This window comes from Amia ocellicauda, chromosome 2, assembly GCF_036373705.1.
Source record: "Amia ocellicauda isolate fAmiCal2 chromosome 2, fAmiCal2.hap1, whole genome shotgun sequence".
NCBI classification, from domain to species: Eukaryota; Metazoa; Chordata; class Actinopteri; order Amiiformes; family Amiidae; genus Amia; species Amia ocellicauda.
In genome coordinates, this window is record NC_089851.1 from 17971060 (window position 1) to 17992018 (window position 20959).

The 20959-nt window shown below is 35.5% G+C and overlaps 1 protein-coding gene across 1 annotated transcript; it reads left to right on the plus strand.

Moving 5' to 3' along the window:
- Positions 1–9077: 9077 nt before the first annotated feature.
- On the plus strand, positions 9078–10632 carry sox32 (SRY-box transcription factor 32). The gene is made up of 2 exons (XM_066689702.1): positions 9078–9345; positions 9571–10632. Exons 1-2 carry the CDS (start codon positions 9078–9080, stop codon positions 10125–10127), a joined length of 825 nt encoding a protein of 274 aa, XP_066545799.1. The 3' UTR covers positions 10128–10632.
- Positions 10633–20959: the final 10327 nt, after the last annotated feature.

A 20959-nucleotide genomic window follows, 5' to 3' on the forward strand; every position in this document is an offset into this window, starting at 1 on the left:
TGAAATGATTCGACCTTTGTGACATGGTGCATTATCCTGCTGGAAGTAGCCATCAGAGGATGGGTACATGGTGGTCATAAAGGGATGGACATGGTCAGAAACAATGCTCAGGTAGGCCGTGGCATTTAAACGATGCCCAATTGGCACTAAGGGGCCTAAAGTGTGCCAAGAAAACATCCCCCACACCATTACACCACCACCACCAGCCTGCACAGTGGTAACAAGGCATGATGGATCCATGTTCTCATTCTGTTTACGCCAAATTCTGACTCTACCATCTGAATGTCTCAACAGAAATCGAGACTCATCAGACCAGGCAACATTTTTCCAGTCTTCAACTGTCCAATTTTGGTGAGCTTGTGCAAATTGTAGCCTCTTTTTCCTATTTGTAGTGGAGATGAGTGGTACCCGGTGGGGTCTTCTGCTGTTGTAGCCCATCCGCCTCAAGGTTGTACGTGTTGTGGCTTCACAAATGCTTTGCTGCATACCTCGGTTGTAACGAGTGTTTATTTCAGTCAAAGTTGCTCTTCTATCAGCTTGAATCAGTCGGCCCATTCTCCTCTGACCTCTAGCATCAACAAGGCATTTTCGCCCACAGGACTGCCACATACTGGATGTTTTTCCCTTTTCACACCATTCTTTGTAAACCCTAGAAATGTTTGTGCGTGAAAATCCCAGTAACTGAGCAGATTGTGAAATACTCAGACCGGCCCGTCTGGCACCAACAACCATGCCACGCTCAAAATTGCTTAAATCACCTTTCTTTCCCATTCAGACATTCAGTTTGGAGTTCAGGAGATTGTCTTGACCAGGACCACACCCCTAAATGCATTGAAGCAACTGCCATGTGATTGGTTGGTTAGATAATTGCATTAATGAGAAATTGAACAGGTGTTCCTAATAATCCTGTAGGTGAGTGTATATTGCTGCATAGACATTTCTGAACATCTTGCCCAAATGACTCTATAAACCCAATACAATTTAGAAATATTTTTGCTGGAAACATTTAACGTGTAAAACAAAGAATACAAAATCCACAGTATCCATGTGCCACTATTTTAATATTTCCTGAAATAAACTGAAGAAACATATTATGCATTTGAATTTGGTTCCAAAATATGCCATAAAAATGACAAAAACCAATAATAGTCTGAATAATGTATGCAGTACAGTCCAGTCCAGTACTATTTTCTGCTTGTGCACAAATACTGCTTTGATAATGGTTTTATTTATATAGAAAGCTATATTTATATAGGTTACTGGAGCAATAAATTGTATGCTGCCATCTACAGCATGTGGGGTGAGGTTTTCAGCTGGTTCTTGTGATTAAGTATTTTCCTGCGTCAAATGTAGCCAATAATATACTACACACTAGTAGATATTTACATGGATGGAGTTGGCAGGGGAACAGTTTTGAAACCTTTCGGTATAATACCATAAATAAATCAAGAGACAGGAAAGAAACTACACAATTATTGTTTATGGGAGAGTGGGAGCTCTTATCTTCAAAGCAACAGAAATCCTTTTGTATTTCGACAAGGTCTTGAACTATTGGCACAAAACGGAAGAAAAAATATAAAATCTTGTATCCTGGCTGATATTTTGGGGAGGTATGGATTAATTTGATTATTCAGATCAAGAATTAAAGTAAACGTGTAAAGCTTAGATTGCACCCTAATATATGTTCCCTGATTGTACTATATTGTATTTGAAGTGTATTAAAACCCTGTCAAGACTTTTGATACTAAAGAAAACATCTTCCAGTTAGACTTGAAATCAACCTTAAAAGTAAGTATGATGCAATTCTAATTATGGTATACTGTATTAAGATATCTGTATTAATTAACGAGAAATATTTGTTCCAATTCAATTCACAAATCAATCAATCAATCAATTCAAATTATTAGAATCCTGGTAGACAAACAGGTTTAATCAATAAACTTAGAATAATTTAATGTATGTGTCTCACCAATTCACACAATGTAATTAAAGGTTGATAGCAGCTATTGTTGCCTGAAAGGAAGACAAGTTTATCAACACACATCAATGTGTCTCTATGACTGTGGAAATCAATGTAGAAAGGTGTATCTCACAGGAAAGCAAACCACAAACTTCCCTTCAATCTCCTTGGGTATAGAAATTAGACCAGGGAGTACAGAAAAGGTAATTGAGTGAATTGAGGATGTCTTGTCCCCTGCAGGTTTCACAGGAAGCAGTAGGGTTGGGTTCAGATTGGGCCCTGCCTTTGCTAACACAGGTAGCAAACACCTGATTAAGCAGACCTGGCAGAAGCTAGGGAATAGAGCCTGCAGGGATCCCAGTGGTGCTGGCCTGCTGTGTTCATACAATACTTTTATCAGGATTTAGAACTGTGCACACAGGGCTCCAAAACCAGCTGAAACTACATACCTTGATTTGCCCTTTTGGGATAAAAAGAAAAGTTCTCTTATCACAATGCAAAATCTTATCATTGTAGTTTATAATAAACTGTATAATAATTATACACATTACAATTTGCATAACCTATTTATTAACTCTTAAAAACAGTGCACAGCTAATATTTGATTAGATCAAGAGTTCTGCGCTAATTCATTTAACTGATAGCTGAAGATATAAACCAGTATTTAATTCTCTTATCTAATGTTTCCCCCCCAAATTGAGATTAATCTTTTAGAATACTGGCACCAGATTAGAAGACAAAGCAACCCAAAAAGACTTTAAACAAACATGTTTGGTTTTGATTCGTTCTCTTAAGTTAATTAGGTCAGAATCCTGCATTTGGATACCTTTTTCTACAACCTCCAAGTCACATATCTTACATTTTAGAATGGATTTGAAATTAGAACCCTTATCCTTATTAAGTGCATTGGTATTAAACAGTAAACTGTTATGTCTTTATATTACATTACATTACATTATTTGTCATTTAGCAGACGCTCTTATCCAGGGCGACTTACATTTGTATCCATTTATACATTTATATTACAGACAAAGTGTTGGGGTATTCATGAAAACAACCTTAGATACTTTAAAAAGTTACTTATTTCATTTGGACTTAATGCATTTTATTCATGACATATACATTTTGGAAGTTGTATGCATACAGTTGATCTGTCCTTTGGGACTTGACTGAATAGTTTTAAACCTATTCCAGCTAGCTCACCCTGATCCTGGTTGGGTTTGATTCATGGCCCTGGCGATATTATTACATTCTTGTTGCTGCCCTGTATTCAATGACCCAGATTTAGCAAAGCAAAGCAGGTTCCTAATGATTTGATTGTCAAATTGTACATCTCAGTTATGGTTCCTTCACTATAAAGCTAAAAAATAAGAAATAAAAAAAACATCAGGCCATACAGCATTGTTTCACTTACTATGAAATAACTGTTATCTCCAAAAGAGGTGGAGACCTCATTGTGTTCCACTAATGTATTTTAATTAACAGGTGCCACTCTGGGAGGTTTGTAATCCCTTCAAGTATCAGCCTGAGCAATCCGACCCAACTGGACGAGAGGAAAGGGAGTGGAGTGGAGTGAGGCCGTCCTGTTCACTGTTCGAGGAGCAGTAGGGTTGGGCTCAGATTGGCCTTTGTTTGTTCACACAGGAATCAGACACCTGATTAAGGGCAGTTGGCAGGAACGGTGGAATAGAATAGAGTCTGAAGGGATTCGGCTGCTGCCACGGCATGCTGTGCCGATGCAATTATTTATCAGAATTCAAACCCCAGCCTAAATGGACACACACAGGTCCCAGGAACTCTCTGAAGAAGGTACATACAGTGCTTCACACTCTTTCTGAAACAATGCATCATTACAGATTACTATCAGCAAACTGATTTGATAATTTTACCACCATGTTAAAGAAGTACAATGTTCCTTAAATGAAAAGAATGCTGTGAGACAGGAAAGCAAACCATCCCATTTCTGTCACAGTTTTGATTATTATTTAGCTAAAATAAACAGTTTCACATTTTACATGCACTTTTAAACTAGGTTGCTTTGATAGGTAGACAATGTATAATATTTAGATACAAATCAGAATAGAAACACTGAAAATGTAGGGATAACAGTTTCAGTGCTATTTGTAATTTAAATATATTTATATCAAACTAGAGAAAGAACACAAAACAGGTAAAATGCAAATTTCTGGGAATGATCTCAGAATATCTTAACCATTAAAGAGAGGGTAATCGGCCAGGTTATAGTAGGTGAGCTTCATTTCCAACGAAATTGTAAAAATGAATGACACTCATATCTCAAAAATAACCTCAACCTGAGCAATGCATTCCATTAAAAAAAAATCAAATATTTCCAGAGCCGCTGAGTCATTCTTAAAGAGTTGGTGAGGATGTTTCCATTTGCAGAGTTTGAATAGAAATCCAGAGGAACAGATGTCTCCAAGGGAAATATATTCCCATCCTTTCTCAGCAAAAACCCTTGCTTCAGCTGTTTTCTTGATTATCTCCACTTTTGTCTGTAACTTCAGCAATGGGTCAGGGACTGGTATCCAAAGCAAATGTCCAGAAGGAGAGGACCATCTATTATATGTTCTGTTTCATACAATGGAGCATTGTAAAGGTGGGAGCTTTTCAAAACAATCGGTATTTAGAAGATATAATGGCCATTCACCAAAGAAAGAATAATCCCTGTGTGGATGTCAGGCACTGCATTGATATTCATGATGCTTGTAACAATGCTGCAGAATCTCTAATCTGACTACAGTAAAAACTATTGAACTATGTTATACAATATATTTTTATTTAATTGTTGAATATATTAAGAAATGGACACATAAGCCGTAAATGCCACTATACACACAAACCACTAAATACACACGTGTTTGTGGCGGCATAAGAGCAAATAATACAAATATGCATAAAAGCAAACCAACATGGGTTTACTTTAAGTTGAAATGGGTTTGCCTTCTGTACGGTTGTATCCCTCGGTTAGATCTTAATATTATAATTGCATTTAAAAATAAATAAATGTAAAACTAGGCTAGGTACCACATTAACACGAATTGATCGTCTATATTTCTTAAATCAAGTAAATCACGAAACTTGTTGGTGGCTTTTTATTTTAGTAATAAATATACTCAATACAAACCCGTCATCAATTAGTTTTAGGTTTTGCATTTTATGATTTGCACAGGTGGTTCAAATGTTTGATTTAGTCCAATAAAAACCTCTACTATGGAAAGTAACATTAGTTTACCCCTGCTGTGTCGGCTGTATAAACTATTCAGTGCTCTTTTCATTATTACTTATGTGCCACTTTTAATGTCTAATGCTCTGTATAAGAATATTTGTTTCATTTGGCAATATATTTGTAGAGTAACACCATGTGATCGTTTTACAGAACTATACATAGCCCTACGAATAAAGAAATAAAGAAATTATTATCCTAACGAAAATAATACTAACGTAGATATTTAAATATATATTGTGTTAAAATAATATAAGAAATCACCACATATTTATATTAATGATTAATGTAAAATAACAAAGCTGATCGTGTAACGTGTATTGTGATTATCAACATTTTTGAATAATGTATGTCGTGGTTTAAATGTTTTATTGAATTATTCAATTTTCTGCACGTTTTCATTCACGTACTGAACTGAACTCCACAGGCTTCTTAAAATATTATATTTTCTCTCCATAGATATGTACCCCAGTTCTCCTCCTCCTCCTCCACCTCCTTCTTTCATTAATAATGAAAAGAAACATTAACTAAAAAACCGCTTTTGTAAATGTTATTGTTAATTTACCTAAATCAGCTCTAAACACCCAAACTACCTCCTTTCATTGTATGGGTATATATTGTTTTTTGGGGGAAAAAATAATCCTTTAATTAGATTATGATTTTCTCACAATATTGGTATCCTTTCATGCAAATGGAGTTTGTTTGAGAATAAACATAAATTAAGTTAATTCATAAACCATTGATGTTTTTAAGCATTCAATGTCCTTCAGACAGAAGACATGCAGTTATTCGATCTTTGTTTAGAAAACAAAAAAGACAACTGTTTGGAAGTTCTTATTAAATTACCTAAAGTCTCATTAAAGATTTGAATTGATCTCAGTGCTTCATAAAGGTGTCTTCAAGATAGTTCAATGCAATTTCTGTAAGCAGATAGTGGTTGATAGCAACAGCTCACGGTTTTGTATTGTCTGTCACAAAAGAGCACAGAGCAGGTGCAAACCCATAGCCCTGCAGTCATGTGGAACTTTAATAAACACAGTTGTGTATTCGACAGGTGCCAGCGCTGGTGAAGCATCACATCCATTGACTCAAACCTGTTCTTTAGCTTTGCTCAAAAGAGAAGCTAACACTGGCATTGTCATGATGTACTTAGGAACCCAAAATGGCAAACAGATTGAAATATACATAGGTCTGAATATACAAATATAATACATTTACACTTAATTCACAGATGTCTGCTGATATTACTTACACCTGTATTAAAAACGTTATGGAATATTATGTGCATTGGCCATGGTTTGCTTATGTATTATTGTCACTACCAGATACACTACAACAATTACAATAGATCTCTCTCCACTAATAATGGATTTTTACCAGAGGTCATGTTTCATGTAGTTTTCTTTAAAAGTACTATTTGTATTATTATAATTTATTGAACTCTATGAACTCTGGGACACTGTGATATTTTGGACAACAGTGAAAGTCTACCAACATTATAATGTACCATTTCACAATGCTGAGAGTGCAATGTTGTGGTCCAATTAAAATCATTAAGAAAGCATTACATTGCATGATTATCACACATATATACTTCATAGATTTTGTCTTCAATATTATAACAGCAATTGTAGTTATTACTTAAAACGTATTAATTTGAAATGACAGGCTACATGTCTGGACTTACTGGTGGTTCCCCAGGTTATTTTCACTGGTTCCTCTCAAGTCTACTAGGATTTCCTTCCTGGCCTTTTGGGAGTTTCCTGGTGGAATCTTATCACTCAAAACAAACTTACAGTGCAGACAGAACATGGTTTTGACCAGACTTATTCAATACATTATTTTGGCAACAAAACAAACCTCATAAACAGATTTTATTTATGTTTCTTATGTTGTTTTATATTTTTAAAGTAAGTTGTAATGTAAAATGAATGTCACATTTCTATACTATTGAAGAAAGAAAAGGTTACTTCCATTGGAAGTGAGAATAGTAAGGAAACTGAGACATGTAAGCCAGCAAGTTATAACAATGACACTAACCTACTAATGTAACGTCATTGTAAGAATGTACCATAAAAGAAAATCTATGCATGTCATTGTGTCAAATAACTCGTGTCACAGTTAATATAAACCTAATACTATATATACTTATACTATATAACAGATGTTGAATGTCAAATTAGACATTGATAATGTTATTTTATTATTACATGTGTGAAAAAACCTCATCCTTAGATTGTTTACTATACTAAAAAGCTTATTGCCTTGCCTTATCTGATACTGTGTTTGTATCCCTTTTATAGCATGTCAATATTTGGATATTCTCAGCAACAGCAATCTGTATGTATAAACGTCCTTGATCATCTTTGTAGAAAGAACCCTCCCATAAAATAATGCTTATTTTGTTACAGTAGATTTGATAAGAGCTGTGTCTGAAGTGAGCACACCTGACTGTCACTTGACCCAAGTTTGAGCTTTTTATCATGAATTGACACTCCTGTGAGAGACTTTGATGTTGGAATGTTTAATGGCACCTTTGTTCTTACTGCTTGCTTTTGATTCATTCATTATGTTGGTTGCTTTGCTCATTGTGAATTCCCATACATCTGTTGCCACACACTTTTAAGAATAGAGCTTGATATTATAATTGGCAATATTTAACTTTCTTTAGTTAGTTTGTTTGTCTATCTCTATCTAAGTGGTTTAAAATAAAATAATAGATAGAAGAACCCTTAAGAAAAATAATAAACTTTTTTTTTCAAAGGGATACTTAGTGCCCTCATTGTGTTTGTCATATAAATCTGTACAACAGCTTTAAACATCAAATACATATACGTATATATTTTGGATTATAAAAATATATTGTATATTATTGTTTGTATTCCCTACTAAATGATTGTGTAATTAAAGGTTTGCCTTCCTTTCACTAAGATGTCAACACTAAATGGCAATAGAATGCCTAAATTAGAATTAGAATGATTCTACATTAGCCCACTACTAAAGCATGAAACAAGTTACGTAGGCTGTTTAAGAAATTAAGTATAGTAAAGTATATATAAAGTAATAAATCACTAATAATAATTCTATTGGGCGGAAAATAATCACAAATAAATAAATACATAAACACATCGTTTGTTTTGAATGAACACTAATCACAGCAGGCTATTGTGTCCTGTAGGATAGGGAATTGGCAGGAACTTTTTCAGATTAAATGTAGGTTACGGCGACTGTGCCAGCAGGCATAGTAAACCATTGGATTCAATCAATTACGGCTAGACAGCATGCGTAACACTAATACAATTAATACTGAACCCATTGTGCAAGGAAATCGTAGACTATATATTTATTTTGTAAGTCTAAAAAGAAATGTTGCATGCACAATTCTAAGTTATTGTATCGCAAATGTAATAAACCAGATGGACTTTAAAATGCTGCATTTAAGTGTTAATTTTGCATGCCATGTTTAAAAATGGAATTGTCTGTATTCCCCTCCCCGCACACACACACACACACACATTACTCTGTTAATAGCCATAATGAAGATTATAGTTTATCCAAAAATTTTAATTGATTGATAGCCGACCATTACTGCTCTAGCTATAATGTACTTTCTGTATTAGAAATGTATTAAACGTGTTTGTGTAATAGACATCCATTGGCAGTACACTAAAGTCACCTGTGACTCGCAGATAAAGGCGCTATAGGGGGTCAGATTGATACACCTCGCAGAGACCGATCACTTTTGATATTCACACCTTTACTCCCCTCCTACTCGTCTCTTATTGGCCGTCTGTGTATTTAAGAACATGCCAAGCTGGCCAATGACAAGCCTCAGATTCAGCAGCAGTCTACTGTCAAGTGCATCTCTCTAGCATGATCCTGGACCAGCTTCTCCCTCCGCTGAAATTGAACTCAAGCGCAGAGATGCCCGAAGACGACTCCCACAGCTATGTGTCTTCCAGTCCGCAGCTGGACTCGGACACGTCGGCAGACAGCTGCTCCAGCCCGGAGAGCAAAGCCGAGCCCGAACCCCGAGTCAGGAGGCCCATGAATGCGTTCATCATTTGGACCAAACAAGAGCGCCGGCGTCTGGCGCAACTCAACCCGGACTTGGAGAACACGGATCTGAGCAAAATGCTTGGTAGGTTATGATTAATAATAATATTATTTATTATTACAATGAATCCCATATGTGTAGTATCATACTAAGGTATTTAAAGACACTGTAAGTCTGGAAAAGGCATAGAGATGAAATAATTGACAAAAAAACTAATCTATATTATGTTTAATTCATTTAAATTGCTGAATGAACATTTTTAGAAAAGAGAAGTTACATGATATTAATGATTTCTTTTTATCCTTTTAGGTAAGTCCTGGAAAGCCATGTCCTTGGAGGAGAAACGTCCCTTCATGCAAGAGGCTGAGAGACTCAGAGTACAGCACACCGTTGACCATCCCAACTATAAGTATCAACCGAGGAGGCGAAAGCAGGCGAAGAGAGCCAAGAAGGAACAATGCCCAGATAATTCACTTTCTGCTCATATCTGCCCAGAAACATTTCATAGCAGTGGCTACGATCTGAGGTACCTTATCCAGAACCACTGTCATCAGCAGATATTTCACAACACCCCACTGTACACAACTGAAGTCCAGTTTAACAGTCTGCAGTCACCTCAGATATCTTCCCAGCAGTGTCCACAGACCAATGGCATGTTCTTATCCTCCCAAACTGATCAGTACAAGCCCAAAGCATACAGTTGTCAGTTTTACACAAACCTCTCATCTCTGGACTGGAACCTAGATCAATACCAAGAGGAAATGTTCAGTGATTTGGATCGCAATGAATTTGATCAATATCTTGGGCCAGCTGATTGCAGACCAGGCTCAATGGACATTTTCCAATACCAGCAGGGCACTGTATAATATAATCGGTACTGATTAAGATTAAATTTCAATCTTCAATCTTTAAGGCTGTGGAATGATTTTTAATATCGATTGTAACTGATGTTGTATTTATTTAACTTATTATTTAATGTCACAGTCCATCAAACTGCAAAAACCACTCATTTAATTTAAAATATGTGAGAGTGCAGAAATACAAAAAGGTTATTTTTTCTATATTTGTATTTATTTTATATCTTTCTTTGTAATGTTGATTTAATTTAATGTGCATATGGAAAACCACTTTTTAACTTATTGAACAAAAACAATGCTTAATATGTTCTGAATAAATGTTGTTGTGAAATGTTTCTGTATGTGTGTGTTGAGATTCACTTGATTTATACTTAGTAAGCAGATCTTTATGGCAAATTAGTTATGTTTGCTAGTTATGATCTTTTTCAAAACTGTTGAAATAAATGTCCACCACTTTCAAGAAATGTTGACTGGAATACTCCTTAGCACAGATGCAGTTGTGTTGTCCCTCTTGGCGTACAGTGAGGAAAATTGGGTGGGCACTATGAATAAAGTTCCCCAATTTCCTGTTTCATTTGTCCAACATCTTACAAAAGCACTAAAAATACACTAAATATTAAAACAACCTCATAATCTTCATTCTTCTTGAAACATTGTGGTTCACATTTTAAAATAGTATCTTCCTGCCTCACATGTATCTCCATAACAAATCAAACTTTTTGGCAAGGCTGTGTAAAACAGAAACAAAATCTCTCATGTTTAGTGTAAGTGATGACTACTTGAATAAAACCATTACATATATTTATCAGCAGAGAGCATGCACGATTCGTAATCACTTAACTCAACTAATTAAAAGAAGTGTATTTCAAAGGTTTAAGTATTAATATGAAGCTTTTTCAGGAAATACCAAATTATACAGTACAGAACTCATTCATTTGAGAAGCAGATCCAGGCTGTGGGCCAGAAACAGAGATCTGTAGACCTACAGTATTCCTGGAGGGTTAGTCAGCAGGATCAGATTGTCCATGACAATTTGATCCAGCAAATAGTCAGGTATTTGTGGAAGATTTGAGGATGATTACAAGAAACATTTTAGTAAATGAAGTACGTTGTCTTAGGGTATACATTCCACGTATAGTTTACACTTTATATAATTTTGTTAATGTGTAATAGTATGGAGTATTATGTGTTATAAGTGTTATATGTGTTATTATGTGTATAAGTGTTTATGATGTTGTGTGTGGTTGCTAAATTAAAATAAATAGATAAATAGATCACAGAGCATAATTCTGCTTTATACATTGTTATGTACAAGTTGTGTAGTTATTATACTGTGCTGTTATGATACACAGCATTTGTTCCTTTCAATTAATGTTCATTTAATCTTCTAGTCTGAGGAAATTGTATCTGAAAGATAAGAGTTCGATAATCTAAGATAGTTAATTTCAGAAACTACTGAAGCTTCTCAGTGGAGACCAGATGTCCTCGTCACTGTTGTCCTCTTCACTCAGTGGACGCAAGATAAGGGCAGGACAAAGCACGTTTCTGGTCTGTGGAGGATGGAGATTAGTTATTGATAATTATTAACTGTAATGGAAAAATAGGGTAATCAAAAGACTGAGATTTAATAGAAGTTATAAATAAGTAATGAGGTACATACATACATACATACATACATACATACATACATACATACATAAAATAACAGTTGCAACACAATTCAAAGACATTTGATTTTCCTGTCAGTGCTCAAGGACACTGACAGCTCTTAGAAAAGGGAAATGATTCACAGAAATCAGTAATCACCACAACAAATTAAACTTAAAAAATGCTAAACCTCTCAAAAGAAGGTGGGAATATCACAAAAATGCTAGTAATTATGCAATCAACTAACCCAGTTCACTGAGGAAGATGATTAATTGAAATGTATAATAATTTAACATTGAAGTTATTTCTTGTTAAATGAAAGCTGATGGTGGTTGTTGATTGTTTAGACTATGACATTCTGCATTTTAATTAATTATGATATAATTACATTGTTTCTTAAACTCAACATATACATATTTTATTTAGCATTTGTATTTAAATGTAAATCTTTGAATTAAAACAAAACATGCTGGAATTGGTAGAATCTAAAACAATTACTTGTTTATTGTCTAAAAAAGTAACTGTATATCAACACTGCAGTTAATTAGAACATTATACAAAACAAATTATAGATATCCAAGAGCTAAAAAAAGGTCCCTTTACACTAATCAATTGCAATAAATTCCTTGTGGTATCCTGAAGATAACACTGAAGAATTAGAGACAAAACTATCGATATGCCATTAGTAAATATATTATATAATATAAAATCTGGGTACAATTACAACATTATAAGGAATCTAATCTGCACTCCCTAGAGGGAAGCAACTATATAATACAAATATATGGATTTTTATATGTATTTTGGGGAATTTAGTACTCTCATTGTCATAGCTTGACATTCTTACTAACATTCTTGGCAGAAATTCCAAGTTAGCATGCATGTCTAATTTATTATAGTTATACAATTTATGGTTTGTGAAATATTGATTTTAAATAGCAGGGGGTAGGGTACATCTTAAAATAGTATACAACCTCTGACATGTCACATTCATAAGATGTTTATGCCTATTTATAGATATCTTCATACAACTCAGACATCCAGGTCAGGTATTATTTCCTGTTTTTTCCCCTTTGCTCATCCACAAAGAATAAGCATCTGTATTTTCTAAATAATGTTTACATGTGTATAATGGGGTTTCTTATAATGATTCTTGATGTATTCATATTTACCCAAAACATGCATGGATATTTTATAGGAACCTTATATTTTATTTTGTAAAAAGATATTAGGAATCCAGTGTTTGAAAAATTAATCAAACAAACAAAACAAAAAAACAAAAAACACACACAAACATTAATATATTAAACATATGAACATATGAACATATGAACATATGTTTAATATATTAATGTTTGTGTGTGTTTTTTGTTTTTTTGTTTTGTTTGTTTGATTAATTTTTCAATTAATGTGTCATCAGTTCACTCTATACATAAGCAGCAACAAATGAAAGCAAAATGCTCTTTTCACCTGTTTGCCAGCTTCAGTGGGAGCCCTGCATCATCATTAATGTTATGTTTTGTTTTAAGTATATTTTAATTTGAATGAATGGATGACTAAAGTATTATTATTATTTTTTTTTACTTTAGTTTGTGGCCTAATGAAGACATGCAAGTGTTGAACTGAATTGCAGTATATGGATCTAAATACATGTTTTTTAATGGTATACCTAGTGTTTCCACCTTAATTTAACATTTCTCTGTTGCTTATTAAGCAGAATTTAACATGTGAGTTGGCATGGTATGGTATGGTAAGTACCTTGTTGTGGCAAACTGTTTTGTAACAAATTCTTTCTTCTTGATTTTAAATATATATTATCTCAAACCTGAATCCAATATCCTGGCTTGACTTCTATAATGTTGTTATATTAATGCAATTGACTTATAACTTAAATACAAACCTGGCAAATTCTAAAATTAGTTGATTCTGCAGAAATTATAACTGATTAATCATTGGCATCTTTCGATATAATTTAATGTCTGTGTCTGATCCGTTCAGACTGTTTAATTAAAGGTTAACCCTTAATGCTGTTGTCTAAAAGCAAACTTTAATTGACCAGATCAGATTAAAGTAACTTCGTCACTAAGAGGCGCAGTTTAAGGGGGTGGAGACCTCATTGTGTTTCTCTAATGAGTCTCACAGGTTTTAAGACTGCAGACAATGCCCTCTGGCATAGAAACCAGTAGCCCGACCAGAGGTGAGGTAGGGGGTGGAGTGAAACAAGGCCACCCTGATCACGGCAGGCCTCACAGGGAGCTGAAGGGCTGGGCTCAGGTTGGGCCCTGTGTTTGCTCACACAGGTATCAAACACCTGATTAAGTAGAGCTGGGTAGGAGCTACGGAGTAGAATGAGGGATCCTAGTGGTGCCGTGGCCTGCTGAGCTCATACAATACTATACCAGTAATCCAGGCCAGAGCCTTAAGAGGATACACAGAACATTCCAGTGGATCTCACCCCCAAACAGAGACATAACATATACTTACAGAAATGTATTCACTTCTTATGATTTATATACTCAAAATATCATATTCAATCTGGTAATTATATATAATGTCAAACCTACTTAAGCACATTTAAAACCTTAACCCACCTGATTGCTGTCTTACAAGCCAACTGGAGTTTGTGGATTTTAAGAATGAAAATCTCAGTAACCAAGCCGGTTTCAAGCCATCAAAGGATATAATTGTACATTCCATGTTCCCAGATGGCATACAATGAAAAGGTTTTTGGAAATCCACAGTCTTGCATTCTGGTTTCTTTAAAGCTGTAAGTTGTAGTTTTTGAATCTCTCCTGAATGCTCTTCTTCCATGTCTCAGGTGCCGCACATCCACTGAAATGAAGAAGAACTGAAAATGAAAGAGAGGTTCCACCTATTTATTTTCTGATATCTGTCATCTGCACAATGGAGCATTGTTAAAGGCAGGATTTTGAAACAATGGCCCCTCATTCAAACCCTATGCTAACTACTGAAGCATTAGCAAGGTGGAAAAAAGGGAAACTGGTTTAGGAATGGATATGATATTAAAACTGTTTATGCCATCGAAATGTATGTTTTAAATGTATTTTAAATTATGCCGGATCAGTATGTGGTTTATACAGAACTGCTATCCATAGAAATGTAAACGTTACAGAGAAAAGCTTGATAACAATGTAATCCATTCAGAAATACACATTTAAACATACAACGATGCCTCAACAACCTTACAAGCTTGGAAATATGGACTGCAATCCATTTAACAATATTAACAGCAATTTTCAATGTCATCTTGCATCCTGTCCAAATCAGAAGACAGTAGTGACTCAATGCTACTCAATCTTGGACACTCACTTAATTATTTTAACAGTAGCAAGGTAGGATTTCCCTGCTGTACTGAGTAAGCAGCAATAAAGTAACATCAATGTTTTATCCTTCCTACTCATTTCCAAATGTGAGAGTTTGGAAGAGACATTGTTTCCTACACAATATTTGTTTGACCAGTCACATCATTTAACAGTGGATGTTTTAGGCATTATCTATGGTGACGTTTGTTTTTACGTACTTCATACAGGTGTCGTGATCACAAACTATAATAAATACAAGATTTGGTTATTTCTTAATTTCTTTCACATGTAAATCCATTCAAATCACAAGACACTTAAGAGGGATCTTTCACCAGTCTTTGATATGTTTTTTTAACCATAAAATGCATTTTTATTAACATTTTAATTGCCTATTGTTTATGAAACTGCAGCTTCACCACCATGAGAAATAATCACAGTCAGCCCAAAGTACAGGAGATATTCTAGTTAATCTTCACCTGGTAACTTTCAACTCTTGATCAGGCCTTTGTATTTATATTTAACAGATAAAAAACTCTTCTCTGAAGCCATTCTATTCTAGAGATATTTGTCTATCAGTTCATGGGACCTGAACAATGCAGGTAAACCTGGGCATTTCCATACAATCTGATTTCAGGTAGCTAAGAGCTTGAGATGACATTAGTCTACATACATCAGTGTCTTAACAGTAGGAGCTTGTTAATTTGTTTTTTAGCTGAGGACCTTAACACCTACTGTAATAGTAGAGTCAGCTAAGTAAAGCCCCGTGATGCACTTTAAGCCTCCCTGCTGTCCGCGGGATGTTCTTCGCAGCCCATTATCTGAAGCCATCAGCAGTAAATCTGAAGGGAGCATTGTATGGCTATTCTCCTCCATAACTGTCTTTCTGGGCAAACAATGGCAGAAACCAATGTTTACTGGTAACAGCCAATACATTTAATTAGATTTTACTTCTAAATTAAATGTTACTTTCATTAGGGGGTTGAAGATAAGATCTGCAAGTCTGCATCTAAAATGTATCAAATAAATGGAAGACATATTAAACAGATAATATATTGGATAGCTGCAACCAATAAATACATACATAATCAAATAAGAAAACGAATAAATACAGGTATTCTTCAGTACCCCCTTTTGTTGACATGCTGTGTTTCACTTGTACATTCCACTAAATGTAATTTTGAAGGATTTGTAGATCGATCATATCTTGTGACATTGCACAAACGATCTGACCATGCACAGCCATTACTGTTAAAATGTAAAGTAAGTGGGGAAGTGATAGCATTGTAACCCAAGTTCTGTATTCCTGACCAGATGGGTTCCAAGGGTAAGAAACTCATTTGCATATTGAAAACCGGTCACAAATGAAACCAGAAAAAGTGGTTCTGAAATCAAACAGATTACTTTAATTGTCTCTTCGAATGTGTGTCACACTTCTAAGCTGTGCAGTTGTAGAAAGTGAAAAACTGTTCTTGTGTTTCAGAAACTGGGGTGTAAGTCCTTCCTGGCAGCAGGTTTCAGATGTGGCACAGTCATTGGAGGTATTCTTTGCTTTACAGGGCATATCCTTACTGCCAGTGATCTGAACAACATGCTTTCAACTTTTATTTGTTCACTGTTTATAAACTTCACATTCTATCAGCAGCCAACAAGTTTTGTTATTTTTCCTGTAGTGTTTGTCAGGTCGCAGCTGCAGTTTATTTATTTTTTTTTGCAGAAAGACAGGAAAGCGAATCTGGAAAAATACTCCTTACATGTCATCAGCAATTACTTGCCATAAGTGCCCAGTGTTGGCAGGGTGACAGTATGACACATGAGTCGGCCGAGTCTCCCGCACCAGGCTTCACCCCAGAGATCACTCAGTGCGTTCCATTCAAAGCGTGAGCTATTCTTCAAGTCTAGGATCTTTCTGAAACACTGTATTCTGTCCACCTTCTTCCTGTGACTGAATATATGAGGAAACTATCCGCCCTTAGGTGGGGATCACTTTTGCCTTTTTTATTGAAAATACCAAAAAGTCTTATTAAAGTACAGATTAACGAATTACTTATAATCATGTAAATAACTATTTAAAAAAAATATATAATTTCAGGATCTCACCAATGAGAGTAACACAAATATGGCTTGTGCAGATCTTAATGTGCTACAGTGTAACATGTAACATCCATCAGATAAACAATCTGCTACAAATTCATGTTTTCTTTTTTCTTTTTCTTTTCCATGAATGTGTATTTACTGCAAACAACAAACAATTCCAGTGGTACAAAAACACTGTCCAAAGGTACAAGAACACAATTTCTTCACACTAAAATGGAGTGAATTAACCAATGCAGTTCCACAGAGATATATTTTGCCCCCCGTCTTTTTACATTTACACCAATACAAAATATTTTAGTATATTAAGCTTGTTCAATTCAATTTCCAGTTAAATTACACAATTATGGGGAATACCTAACTTACATAGTATTCAAGACAAATGCAATATTGATGTAAACAAATATAGAGAAGGACATGCTTAAAAAAGGAAAACAAGGATAGGATATATATTGTATAGAATGTAAAGTTGTACAATGCGTAAGACAGACCCTCTTTACAGTATTGCATACAACTGAGGTTTCCACAACGATAAAAGCTTTGCTGCTCAGGAACTGATTCAAAGAAGAGCAACTAAGCTGATGCCTGGTCTTAAAGGATTTGTCTATACAGGCAGGATAAAGGAATTGAATCTCTTTAGTCTAGAACAGAGACAACTATGAGATGACTTGATAGCAGTGTTTAAGATCCTGAAAGGAATTTAGAAAGGGAACCCAACTGAGTTCTTCACGTATGAAAATGACAGATGGGAAAGAGGCCACTAATGTAAATTCAGAGGGAGTGATTTTTAAACTGAAGACAGGAGGAATGTCTTTACACAAAGCGTTGTGGGAGTGTGGAACAAGTTACCCAGCTGATGAAGCAGACACCCTGGGTATCCTTCAGGAAACAGCTCTATGAAATATTTGTGTCAATTAGTTATTAGCATGTATCCCAATTAATTAGATGCCCTTCCTCTCATTAGTGACATTATGTTCTAAACATCTACGTTTTCTCTCCTGTGCATGGCAGTCTCCTGCAGACCTCCCGATTCACCAGCTGGGGGAGCTCTTGAGTCTGCAAACTGTTTCTCAAAGTATAGGTAAGTCTTACTCAGCCCGAAGAAAACCAGGCAAACCCAGATAATATTTCCTGCTTTTAGGATCGGTAAGTAAGTAATAAGTAACAATTAAGTAAATAAATTGAACTAAAATAATTCTGAAAAATATAGGACATTCATATATTTTAAAATTGGATTGGTTTGCTGATAACTTTTAAGACGTTTTGGTATTTTAGGTGTTATTAAAGGCAAACAAAATATACAAAAAACATTACACAAGGTATTATAACCTGGATCAAATGAAAACTTTAACAATTTACAGTTTTTGGCAGGGGGGCCATAGGACTCTACCATCAAGCTTAGTAATAGGCTGGTGGGTCCAAGTTTTGATTTGCTCAAGTCCTATCGCAGTGCTTTGAGTTTTACCAGCCTGATGGTTGTAGCTAATATTTGAATCCTGCAGCCTTACTGAGGAAGTGTACAGATGTGTGGATTGCTGTTAAAAGGCCGATTATCCTCTCCAGCTCTGCCCAGAGTTGCCCAGGTAGACAGAGCCTCACCTGCGGTAATACAGGCCTGGGACTTAAGGGTGTGAAGACTGACTTCTGCTGATCAGCATCTGTCAATCATACCAGTTTTTATTTATTGGTAGATAGTGTTTGTACACACAGCACGTACCTCTGAACCTGCCATTGTGACTTTTCAACAACTGTGTTACTTTAAATGCAAGCAAATCAGGAAGAGAAGAATACATCACATTATACTATATATGGTGTGTATGTATTATACAGAAAATGTATGGACATGTAGGCTCTACATAAAGCAAAGTAAATGTGTTATTAAAAGGTTTGGCTAATTAATTTGTCTTTGGATAAGATATTGAGGGCTTCATATAGGCTGATGGGAAATGCATTAATAAAAGCCAGTAGACACCTTGTTTCATATATCAACTACTCTTGATGTCATGCTTTCTTACATATTCTAAACTGTAACTTTCAAATCAAAATGTGTATTTAGAAAACAGAAAATATGGCTCCTGTAATTGTAGTGAAAACAGTTCAGTAACAGGTATGACTGTTTGACTTAGGATTTCAGTGCTTACAAAGTTGTGGAGAATGAACACAGGAAAATGCTGTGTGTTGCATTTACTGGTTGCTTTTTGGAATAGGACAAGCAGGAGTCCCCTGCCCTGCTGAGCAGGTTTAAGTGTCTAGTACTTCTTTCCTTCAGTCCACACTACTACATTTCATAGTTTAACACAAACCACAGATTAAATGCTTCAAATAGAGAAATGTTTCTTTAGACACACAGACAGATTAAAATGAAAATACAGATGTTTTGCAAAGGATGTGATGTAATTATCATGTACATCTTGTAAAAAGCACTACAGTATTATAATTTAATATATAGTTAGACTAGTACATTTAGTAGACCTTAGTAGACCTTACTGTCTAGATGAAACGGTGATATACCTGCAAGTGCAGCGCATGCCTGAAATGTAGACATGTTTGATCAACTTGTCTAAGTACAAGAAATACCCTCTGCAACAGAGGATACAATTGTGTGTGACAGTACATAGCTTATATCAATAAACACAGAAGAGCATGTTGATCAAATCAAAACAAAATATTGTCAACACTTATATAATAGTTTTTCTTGAACTGAATTCAGGCCTTCATTTAATTCTGGAAAACAGGTGACAACTTGGATACTCTCCATCATAAACAAGTCAGACTCTCAGACCAACAATTTACTTCTCCCACCATTTCCTCTTTTACACCAGGTTCACAGTGAATTGCTGTGTAGAAAATGGTTTGAGAGTGAGAATCAGTTGCACGGCAGAGCAAAAAAAGAGACATGTGACCTTCAAATTCCCCTGTAAGGATAATTAGAAAATGAGAGAGAATTTCCTTAGGTCATATTAGAGATTTCTCCTTATTTAAAAATAAATCTAAAAGACCCATGCAATTTCAGACTGTAAGTCCACAATACCCCCCTCTCCCTCACCCTCCAATCCCACCCCCACCCCCATCTCCAGCTGCACCGCTGGCCTCTCAGGCCTGATAGCTCTTCCTTCCTGACCTCTCACGACTTCCTGCTCCCAGGCTTATCACAGCGAAAAACGTGACGGCGTCTCAGCGCGGCCGGGCCTCGGCATCAACTCCTTAAATGGACATATCTGGCGTAAAGCAGGCAGAGATTCAGAGAAATCGTCACCTGCTCTGCAGAGTTAATGAAGTTATTTATTATAAACAATTTGGTTCCTATTTTACTCCCCAGAGAGGAAGAATAAATCAAAGTATTTCACCCGTTCTCTAAAGGAAGCAAAGTGTACTCACTGGCATTGTCAACCCATTCTCAATTAAGGGCTTTTGCCATTCACATGTATAGTTGAAATCTTCAGAAAAGCATTGATTTTGTTGTTTGTATATGCCTGGCCTCTTAAGGACTGGCCTAGTTCTACAATACAGTTGGAAAAACACAGTGAAGGATACCTGCTGAAGTCACAGACCCCACTGACCATCTTTCCAAGTTTCTGGAACAAAATAATACAATAAAAGCCAAATGATGCCGCAGATCACATTGATTTTATCATTTGGCTGATTTGAGATGTAATGATACACATGAAAAGTGGTGGTAATGTACATTTATCTTCTATGGTTTCCCCTTTGCTTATAGCATGGCGTACCACAGGGGTTCCACTGGAGTCCAGATTGTTATTTCTGCACAGATTGTTCAGA